The sequence below is a fragment of the Marmota marmota genome, unplaced genomic scaffold (assembly GCF_001458135.2).
Source record: "Marmota marmota marmota unplaced genomic scaffold, marMar, whole genome shotgun sequence".
Taxonomy (NCBI): domain Eukaryota; kingdom Metazoa; phylum Chordata; class Mammalia; order Rodentia; family Sciuridae; genus Marmota; species Marmota marmota.
The window spans coordinates 37,876,383-37,886,648 of record NW_025999949.1 but is presented as its reverse complement, the minus strand read 5'-3'; the positions used below and the strand labels follow the sequence as shown (position 1 = coordinate 37,886,648).

The 10,266-nt window shown below is 58.2% G+C and overlaps 1 protein-coding gene across 3 annotated transcripts; it reads left to right on the top strand.

Moving 5' to 3' along the window:
• Positions 1–525: 525 nt before the first annotated feature.
• On the top strand, positions 526–10,266 carry Dgat1 (diacylglycerol O-acyltransferase 1). 3 transcript variants are annotated; one of them, XR_007347301.1, is made up of 17 exons: positions 526–916; positions 5,440–5,527; positions 7,637–7,677; positions 7,762–7,847; positions 7,932–7,984; positions 8,076–8,181; positions 8,285–8,392; positions 8,477–8,551; positions 8,640–8,743; positions 8,841–8,879; positions 8,951–8,992; positions 9,069–9,113; positions 9,193–9,305; positions 9,383–9,448; positions 9,529–9,632; positions 9,719–9,781; positions 9,879–9,958. XR_007347301.1 is itself a non-coding variant. In XM_015486626.2 (17 exons), the coding sequence occupies exons 1-17, from the start codon at positions 702–704 to the stop codon at positions 10,032–10,034; spliced, it is 1,488 nt and encodes a 495-aa protein (XP_015342112.1). In that variant the 5' UTR covers positions 530–701; the 3' UTR covers positions 10,035–10,266. The 3 variants fall into 3 exon arrangements, 1 of the variants encoding a protein (XP_015342112.1); XM_015486626.2 differs by having other exon boundaries at positions 530–916; positions 9,545–9,632; positions 9,879–10,266; XR_007347302.1 differs by lacking the exon at positions 9,529–9,632 and having other exon boundaries at positions 527–916; positions 9,879–9,965.

Here is a 10,266-nt window from a genome sequence, read left to right as displayed (position 1 = left end):
GTGACTTGACCTGGGCATCTCCCCCTTGATGCTCAGACCTGGCCCTTGTGGGAAGTCCCCGTAAGTCCACTCTAAGCGGTCCCTGGGTGGCTATTAGAGGGCTCTCGGAGCACGACGGCATTAGCTTCCGTCGGGCGCGCATTCGGACACCGGCTGGGGCAGCGGGAAGGTAGCGCACAAGGCGTCTCCTAAATGACTGCACTCCAAACTGCTCGCCAGGCTACAGGATGGCGAAACCCTGTGTTTACAGAAGCGGACCACGGGCCAGGCGAGAAGCCTGGGGAAGTGCGCGGCTGCCTTGGCTGGGCGCTGGCGCAGCCCTCTCGCCTCTCAGAAGCCACCAACTAAGGGAGTGGCGCTTCCAATGTTCTCGGTGGGGAACTGGGACCGTGGCTCCCAGCATGCCGCGCGTCCCGGCGACCGCGGCTCCCAGCGTGCCCCGCGCCGCGCGTCCCGGCGACCGCGGCTCCCAGCGTGCCCCGCGCCGCGCGCCGCTGCCTCGGCCCCGCCCTTGCCGGCTGTGGACTACAAATGGCCGCGCGCGGTGGCCGCCGGCCAGTCAGCGGCTTCGAAGAAGGGTGGCCGCGGGCTACGGCGGCCGGCAGGGGGCGGCAGCGGCCGTTGCCCAGGGTGCGGAGGCGGGGTCGGGGGCCTGGAGCACTGCGAGCCCGGCGGGCCGACGACTGGTGCGGGCTGAGGCCATGGGCGACCGAGGCGGCACGGTCAGCTCCCGGCGCCGGAGGACCAGTTCGCGGCCCTCCGGCCAGGGTGGCGGCGGGCCGGTGGGAGCGGAAGAGGAGGTGCGGGACGGGGCTCCGGGCCCCGACGTGGGCGCTGGGGGCGACGCGCCGGCCCCGGCCGCCGCCTCGGACAAGGACGGAGACTCTAACGTGGGCAGCGGACACTGGGAGCTGAGGTAACGGAGCGCTTGACCCCTCGCCTATGACCCCAGGCCCCGGGACTCTCCCGGTCAGAGTGGCCAGAGCAGTGAGTCCGGAGACGTGTCCTTCTTGGGCACCGCGGGTGCACTGAGACTTTCGGGGGGAGGGTCACCTGCCAAGGTCACCCAGGTCAGGGCTAGGAGCTGGCCTTCCTGGCCAGACAGAGGGGAGCGGAGGAACAGCCCCTTTTCCAAAACACTTGGGCTTGTGCACAGTCAACTGGGTCCAAAGGCCCTTTATGAGGGGCCAGCTGGCGGCCTGGTCCCCTCCTGGGTTGGTCCACTTCCTTCTCTCGAAGGGTGCATGTGATGGGGGGCCTTGTGGTGAAGGGGTTCTTTTGAGGGCTGTGAGGGATAGGTGCCAGTAGGGAAGGCTCCCCAAAGAGGATTGGTCTGCCAGGGAGGGTCTGGCTGGACTCGGCTTGTCTGAAGACAAGGGAATGGGTGTTCCCAGGCAGGAGTGAGTGCAGGAGACCTTCTTATTGTTGCAGACCTTCCTGAGAGTGGTGGCCTGGCCCATCATCCCTCACCCAGTGGTTAGGGACCTGTTTACGGTACCAGAATGAATGCTGCTATGGAGAGTTGGGTCTTGTGTGAGGACTTTCATCCCCTGGTTGTAGTACAGGAGAGGGGTTTGATGTAGACACACCTACCAGTGGGGCCCTGCTTAGCTGAAAGAAGGACAGGAAGGGGTGGAGGACTTGGCCTGCCTGGGCCTGGGTCTTCCCCAAATCTCCCTTTCTTGTCACGATTCTGAGATTCTCAGGGACTCTGGCATAGGGGGCAGCTAAGGGGCTAGGAGGAAGGGCTGATTGGCAAGAATTTGCTTTCTCAGTAAACAAGAACTGAGGCTTTCTTTACCTAGCACTCTAGGGAGGGGGCTGAGGGAGGGCAGCTGGGGTACAGGCCCTGTCACTCTCCTTGGTGGTGCTCACAGTTCACCTGGGAGATAAGATAACCTCAGTGTGAGGCAGACATGGCACACTGTGAACAAAGGTCGGATAAGGAGGCCATGAAGATACCATGGGGTAGGAGGCTGGCCCTCTTAAGAGGGGCACTGGCTTCTTGGCGCCTGGGAATGTACCGAGGGAGGCTGGTCCAGTACCTCCTGCCTGAATAGGAGTTGAGGGCCCTATTCAGGCTCTATTCTCTGTTAAATGCCCCAAGTTGCCCTCCAGAAGGCTGGGTGATGGCTTATATGATTTCCAGAGGGGTTGGGAATTGGGGTTATTTGTGTGAGATTGATAGGGAGGTCCCTACTGGGCCAAGCTACAACCTAGGGTTAGGCAGGGGAGAGCAGTCACATATCTTCTTTGCACTGGCCAGTGAGCCTTTTCTGTGTCCCTGCTGTATGAAGCCAGTGGGAGAGGAGGAGGGTCTCCCTGGGAAGAGGAATAGTAGATGGCAGCAATAGGGCCATCCAGGGCTGGAAAGTGAGCTAGCTGATTATCCATTTGTGGGTCTTCAGGACAGGTAGGCTCTGTATGCTTATCTCTCCACCCTGGGGAGGCAGCAGGGCTTGAGGATTGCTGGTTGGGGTGCTAGACTCCATTCTCCTTGCTGTCAGGCCAGTCCTTGCTTTGGCTATGTTCCCTGAACTTGGCCTGTAGCTCACCCCTTTGTCACCCTTTTCTCACCAGTTTTGTTTCCTACTTTTGGCCTAGCCCAGCCTTCCTCTCCCCCTTCCTTCTGACTCCTTGAGCTCTGGCCTCTTCCCCTCCCCAACACTTCCTGCTCACCTGGGACTGGGCAGGCAAGCTAGGCTCTGGGTGTGAGCTCATTTCTTCTGCCCTGTGGCAAGGTGAGGCTGTGAGGCAGGAAGGGGAGGTACTCCTTACTCTGCCTCCTGTTTACCCTTCCAGGCTCTGCAGACTCCCACTGGTCCTTAGTTCACAGGCACCCTAAGGCATGATCTTGTGGTTTTGAGGTTCTCCTAGGTGTTTGTCCCTGGGTGTCCTACCTACCTCTCCAGCAGAGTGTGAGAGGCATGGGGAGCCTGTCCCAACCATCTGGTACTCCAGAGGTTGTTGTAGAGGAAGTGCTGAAGAGGTGGCAGCTGGGAGGGGAGCCAGCTCTCTGCTCCCCTCTTTGCTCTGCTTGGCCTTGGAGCTTGACTTTGTGGTCCAAGAGGTCCACACTTAAAAGCTGTCTTTGGGCATGGTACAGACCTTGGCAAGTGCATCATGGGGATGCACAATGCCCATGTGATATTGAGTGTGGGGCAAGAAGGAGAGGGCACCCCTTCCTGCTCTGCCTGCAGTTCACCTGGGTGGGCTTGGGGCTGCAGGAGGGAGAGAGGGCTGTTACAGGTCCTCTTGGTCCCAGGGAGTGGGCGTAGGACAGTTGGAAGGTGCATGGCATGGGCAGGCTCTCTAGCAGGTGAAAGGAGGAAAAAAGTATCTTGGGCATGGCTGGACAGCACTCTCCTGCTTTGCAGCCTGCCCTCTAGCCCATTTGCTGCTGACTACACTGGCAAGCCTGGGCCTTTGTGGGCATTGGAGTAGGGGGGCTTCCTCCCCTGGGTCAGGGGCCTGCATCAGGGGATGGGGTCCCACCTGCAGTAGCTGGTGGACCTGAGGTATGGGTGTGTGCCATTGAGGAAGACCTTGAAGCCCAACAAGAGGGATCCGAAGAAGCCCTTGTGTGGCTTTCTGGCATTGGCCTTGGAATGCAAAACCCTTTCCCTGCTACTGTCTTCATCTTGGTAATGGTCACAGATAAAGCAGCATACTCTTGGTGGCCCAAAGGGGGCAGAGGTCACACTGTTGTGAAACAGCCATGTGGTGTGAAGACAGCTCGACATTTGGTAGGTCGTAGTATAAGGAGGCTGGCCAGGCTTTGGGATAATTCTGGTGAAAGTGAATGGGCTCTAGCTTGCCAGAGAGGGGGGCAGTTGAGAGGTCCTCTCCAGTGGACAGGCCCAGAGAGGCTATCCTTCTTGCCTCATGGTATTGGGGCTCTGGGGAGGGCAGACATCTGAGTGAAGCCAGTTGGGGGGTGCCCAGGGGGAAACAGTTGGAAAAGCAGATACAGACTTTGGGTGAAGAAGGGCTCAGGTAGAGACCACAGTTTCACTGTATGGCTTAAGGTGGACCTAGTGGAGATACAGGAAGCCCAGGACTGAGTTTGGGAGAGAGTGTTGGATAATGGCAGGGGCTGAAGTTGGAGTGGAGCTGCCTTGTATTCCTGCCTGAGACAGGCAGTAGGAGAGGTGTTACCACCCTCCCGGTGTCCAGAGGCTGCCAGGGGTAGTGTGGATGGTACCAGGCTCTGAGCAGACACCTGGGGTGCAAAGGTTGAGTCTGTTGGCACTGCCCCTTAGCCTCCTTGGTCCCTCTCCTTCTAGGTGGGGCTGCCTTTGATCAGAACCAGACTTGCTTCTGGGGACTGAAGCAAGCCAACTCTGAGAGGGCATCCATGTCATAGTGCTGGTCACGGGCTCCTCTACTTTCTCCCCCTGCTTACATGCCCTGAGAGGGAGATTGTGTTGGGGGAGGGAAGGGGAGGCTCTGGCTTCTGCTCTTACAAAACTAAAGCCTTACTCAATGCCACATGGGGCTTCCTGGAGGCATAGCAGCTGGAGGGCAAGGCAGGGTCATAGTTGGTATGAGTGAGCCAGGGTACTGGTTCCTGGGGTGTGGGCTCTGGCCTTGCTTGTGTTTGTTGTTGCCAGGAGCTGGGTCTGGACCTTATCTCAGCCATATCACCTGGCCCCTTTGCCAGGCCTAGGTACTCCTCTTCACAGGCAGGGTCTTTTGGGAGTGTCTCCTACCCTCGCACTTGGTGGAAATGTTCCTGGTTTGAGGCCTGCTTCTGCCAGAAGCTTCTCTGCCATCAGGTCCTGGCCCCCTAGTGATCTCCTCTTGGCATTCCCAGCCTAGGCAGGAACATTGCATTTACCATAAGCACATGAGGTCTGAGTCACTGCCCCCAGAAAGGTGCACGTTAGGCTGGGAGGCTGGGCTGGCCATAGGACTGGGTCATTGCCCACTCAGGCTTGGGAGTCTAAATGTGGGGAGGAGGCTCATCTGGGCTCTGGTGTCTGCAGACCCTTTAATTTATTGGGTGGGTAGAATGGGTGGACTGAGCAGGGTGGACTCCACCCACCCCTACATCTTTTTTCCCAACAGTGCTGGGTGGGTCCACAGATCCCCAAGTTGTATTCTTCTGGTGGCCTGAGAGCCTGATTTCAGTCAGGGCCCTCTGGGGAGCAAAGCCAGGCTCCTGACCCGGGGTGCTCAAGCCCCATATAAACTTGGTCAGCTCCTTCCTGTCTTTTATGAATCTTCTCTGCCTAGAGGAAAAGGCCTCTGCATGGTCCTGAGAGTTTTGCCTACTATAGGCCATATGGCTGCTGGTATAACCTTTTCTGGGTCCTCCCCTTGAAGAATGGGGTACGTGGGCAGAAGAGACAGTTGGCGGGGGATGGGTCACAACAGTGGGCCCATCTCTGCCCTCTGGCATCTGCTCACCAAGGGGCCTATTCCCTACCTTGTCAGGTGCCATCGCCTACAGGATTCTTTGTTCAGCTCTGACAGTGGCTTCAGCAACTACAGAGGCATCCTGAATTGGTGTGTGGTGATGCTGGTGAGTAGGATGGGGTATGGAAGCAGGCCCACCTGTGGCCAGGTGTGGCAAAGCTTTCCAGGTGGGCCTTTTTCTGAGCTCAGGCTGTGCCTCAGGCATGTGGGAGCTAGTGCTAATGTGGGCTGGGGTGCCTGGGGCATGTTGCAGCTGCCCTGAGAAGGCTGTTGCTCCATATGGCTTATAGCCCTGGATAGTGGGGGAAGCAAGGGTGTTCCCTGCAGTGGCCACACAGAGGTCCTGTTGGGTCCTAGGTTAGCCTGTGGAGGCCATGTGGTTAGTGGGGAGGCTGAGCAGTGCACTCTGGGCAGAAGGACTCTTCACTGAGAAAAGTACCTCAGGAGTACAGATCCCCCTGGCTGTACTGGGGTGGCATGGGAAGGCAGAGAGAAGAAGGGGAGTGTTGAGTGGCGCCAGGGCTGAGAGGCTTTTGGGGACTGAGCATGGGGTGCTCTATGGGTACAAAGCTTTCCTGGAAAGGTGGAGAGGTCTTGCCAGTCCTATGCCAGTGGTGTCAAGGGCATGGCGTCTTCTCCTGGCCCCTCTCCCTTAGCCTTGGGTCCTGGTGAATGGAGAGTCCTTTGCCATATCCAAGGTCTGCTGTCTCTAAGACCTCATTCCACTACTTTGTGGGGTCAGGCCAACAGCCCCACCCCAGAGGCTCAAAAGGGCAGGCAGCCTGTAGGGCAGGTCAGGGGCAAGCTTCCATCCCTCAGGGCTGATGTGGCCTGAGGCCTTCTGTTCTCATTCGGATGTGAACACCTCTAGTTTGGGTACAGCTCTTATGGTTGCCCAGGTGGAAGGGCTTTGTGTATACTATACCCTGCGGTGTCCTGAACTTCCAGCACTGTTAGCCTGGAGAGGGCCTTGGTCTCAGTCAGCTATAGGAGGCCACAAACTCTAGGGTGGGTGAGTAGCTGGTACCACATTGGGGATGTGGGTCCAAGGCCAACCTGATCCTCAGATGAAATGTCCCACTTCTTTCCCAGGCTGGGTCTATAAGAGTTATCTCAGCCAGCCTGGGTAGTACTGTCCGTTCTCTTGCAACCCACTGGGCCTGCCTGGCTCTTGGGCACAATCCCACAGCCTTTCCCCTGCTCTGGGCCCTCCACCACCTCCTCCCTAAAGAAGGTCATGCATCTTGGGCTCCAGCTGCCTGCTGTGGCCTCTCAGGAGAGGTCACGCAATGCAGTTGATGAGGTGGGGTCACGTGTGTTGGGGCAGCAGGCTGGCTGCAGTTGGGGGAGGTGGCTCCTGTGTCCCTGAGCTTGTCATCTCTGTAAAGCCTTCCCTGACCACCCAGGCAAGGACCCCACCAGTGTTCCCTTGCCAATGTTGCTGTTCCATTTACACTGTGCAGGGCCTGTTCTCTGGGCAGATGGCCAGGTTGATGGCATCAGGGCCCACCTCCTTGGGTGCAGGTGGTTCTTGTAAGACAGATGAGCAGGGAGGACAAGTACCTAGTCCCAAGCCAGAGCTGGGAGCCTGTTTCAGTGGGGGCTCAGCCCTTGGAGACACCACTAGGGCTTAAGTATTTCAGGAAGAGCTGAGGCAGGGGAAGGGCTAAGTACCTCTACCCTGCTCCTCAATGCCTGCACTTGTCCCGCAGGAACCAGCCTGGCTTGTGGGGTGGTGGGCAAGAATGGGCAGCTCTTCCTCTTCAGCCTGGGCTGCTAGTAGGTAGTGGTCCTTGGAGATTAGTTTTGGGCAGGTTCCCTGGGCAAGCAAGTGTGGGCTTTGAGACCATCATAGTAGTGACAGGCTGTGGGGTAAGCTGGGGCTTCCTCACCAGCTCAGCTAAGCTGGCAGTATGAGGGCTACTGAACATTGGGTCTCAGTCCATCACTCCAGGTGCTAACCAAGATGTGGGCATCTCCTAGATAGTGTTAGTGGGGTTGCTACTTCTCTTTGCCCCCACACTGATATGTGATAAGGTAGATGGTGAGTTTCAGAGCTTGGCGTGGAGAGCAGATGGAGCTGGGTCTATAAGAATGAGGCTGTTGCCTGCCTAGGGCCTCTGGCCCCAGAGGTGCTGTGGGGAGTTGGAAGGTGCTGGGTGGGTGGGGTGCCCTGGTGCCAGTACCACCATGCTGATCTATTGATTATCTACAGATCCTGAGCAATGCACGATTATTTTTAGAGAACCTCATCAAGTGAGTATTTTTTTCTAGGCCCCATATAACCTACCACCAGGCCAAGGCCCCACCCCCATTCAGACCTCCTTGCCCTACCCCCAGGTATGGCATCTTGGTGGACCCTATCCAGGTGGTGTCTCTGTTCTTGAAGGACCCCTACAGCTGGCCTGCCCCATGTCTGGTTATTGGTGAGCTGGGTTCTGAGGAGGGCCATGGGTGGGGGGACCAGGCTGACCTGTCCTGAACCTTCTCTATGGTATTTCTGTCCTCAGTGGCCAATGTCTTTGCTGTGGCTGCATTCCAGGTTGAGAAGCGCCTGGCCGTGGTAAGCAGTCCCTTGTGACCTGCCCCAGGTCAGCTCTCATCAACTGCACTTACAGGGTGAGGGCCCTGAATGACTGTTCTGCTCTTCACAGGGCACCCTGACGGAACAGGCAGGGTTGCTGCTGCATGTTGCCAACCTGGCCACCATCCTTTGCTTCCCAGCAGCAGTGGCCTTACTGGTTGAGTCCATCACTCCAGGTGTGCCCCCACCCATCCGTCCCAGCCCACACTGGGCTCAGCCTGTAAGGCATGGATCCCCCATGGTGCATGGGGGCCATGGTTGAGCCTGCCTCTCCCACAGTGGGCTCTGTACTGGCTCTGGCAGCATACACCATCCTCTTCCTCAAGCTCTTCTCCTATCGGGACGTCAACCTGTGGTGCCGCCAGCATAGAGCCAGGGCTAAGACTGGTGAGGCTGGTGAATGAGAACTTGTCTGTGGGTGGGCCTGGGTGGCATGGGTCCACCCTGGTGTCCCATCTGTTTTGCTTGCAGTCTCTGCAGGGAAGAAGGCCAGTGGGGCCACTGCCCAGCGCACGGTGAGCTACCCGGACAACCTGACCTACCGCGGTGAGGACCTGTGGGGCCAGGTCCCAGGGGTGGGGGTCAGGGGCAGGGTCAAGTCTGTACTGGTTCCAGCTCCTCTCTTCCCTTCCAGATCTCTACTATTTTATTTTTGCTCCTACCCTGTGTTATGAACTCAATTTCCCTCGCTCCCCCCGAATTCGAAAACGCTTTCTGTTGCGGAGGCTCCTTGAGATGGTGAGGTTTAGGGCTGAGGGAGCCACTGGGGGTGGGAGGGATCTGTGGCTGGTGGTGCTAGGTTCTCAGCTGGCTGCTCTTTGGCTCTTCCCCCCAGCTGTTCTTTACCCAGCTCCAGGTGGGGCTGATCCAGCAGGTAAGTGGGTGAGAAGGTGGGTGGCAGGGGCCAGATGCAGCCGGATACTGATCTGGTGCCCTCCTTTGCAGTGGATGGTCCCCACCATCCAGAATTCCATGAAGCCCTTCAAGGTGAGCAGCTGGGCTCTCCTGTGGCTGGGGTAGGTTGGGTGGGGGCCACAGCCGCTGAGGCAGCCTGTCTCTTCAGGATATGGACTACTCTCGAATCATTGAGCGCCTCCTGAAGCTCGCTGTGAGTACTAGCAGTGGGCAGGGTGGGGGAGCACAAGTGGCAGGTGGGCATCTGGAACCTGGAGCCCCCTCCCTTACAGGTCCCAAATCACCTCATCTGGCTCATCTTCTTCTACTGGCTCTTCCACTCCTGCCTGAATGCTGTGGCGGAACTCATGCAGTTTGGAGACCGGGAGTTCTACCGGGATTGGTGGTGGGTGGCCTTGAGGGTGGCCCTGGGGACTGGGGTGGGCTGCAGCATGCCTTGCTCACCCCATTGTCTCTCAACAGGAACTCTGAGTCTGTCACCTACTTCTGGCAGAACTGGAACATCCCCGTGCACAAGTGGTGCAGCAGGTGCGTGGGTGCTGTGTGTGCATGTGTAGGATGTAGGTGTGCACCTGGGCCTCTCCCTGTCCTAGGGCATCATCCTGTAGCCTCCTTCCCTTGCAGGCACTTCTACAAGCCCATGCTACGCCGGGGTAGCAGTAGGTGGGTGGCCAGGACAGGGGTGTTCCTGGCCTCCGCCTTCTTCCACGAGGTCAGTGCTGTGAGGGCATCCTGCCTCACCTCTGGGCAGGGGTGTAGCCACTGAGACATTGATGGCCTGTTCTCTCCTCACCCTAGTACCTCGTAAGCATCCCCCTGCGAATGTTCCGCCTCTGGGCGTTCACAGCCATGATGGCTCAGGTGAGCAACACCCCAAATGCCTCACCCACCTGAACCCTGTGCCAAGCCCCATTCCCTGTGGTTACTGCCTGCTGACCTTGGTCCTGTGTGTCCTCAGATCCCATTGGCCTGGATTGTGGGCCGCTTCTTCCAGGGCAACTATGGAAATGCAGCTGTGTGGCTGACACTCATCATTGGGCAACCAGTGGCGGTGCTCATGTATGTCCATGACTACTACGTGCTCAACTATGAGGCTCCCACAGCAGGGGCCTGAACTGCCCACATCCAGGACAGACAGCCCTCCCTGCCTGTCCAAACCTGAGGGAACCTGGCTGCTGAGCCTTCCTCCTGCCCCAGGAGGCCTCTCTGCCCCTATGGGGCTCCCTCCTGCTCCCCTTAGGGATGGCAACAGTAGAGTCTGGCCCAGCTGGCAGGAGCCAGTGCCTTCTTTGGGAGTCTGTGCTGACTTGGGGAAGAGGGTGCCAATAAAGTGCTGTCTAGAGTGA

Bases quoted from the DNA above. Each gene is read 5' to 3' on its own strand.
- Dgat1 (XM_015486626.2), top strand. From the start codon at position 702: ATGGGCGACCGAGGCGGCACGGTCAGCTCCCGGCGCCGGAGGACCAGT. The intron at 7,848-7,931 runs GTGAGCTGGGTT...TTCTGTCCTCAG, and splicing joins TGCCCCATGTCTGGTTATTG to TGGCCAATGTCTTTGCTGTG. The intron at 9,449-9,544 runs GTGCGTGGGTGC...CTTCCCTTGCAG, and splicing joins GTGCACAAGTGGTGCAGCAG to GCACTTCTACAAGCCCATGC.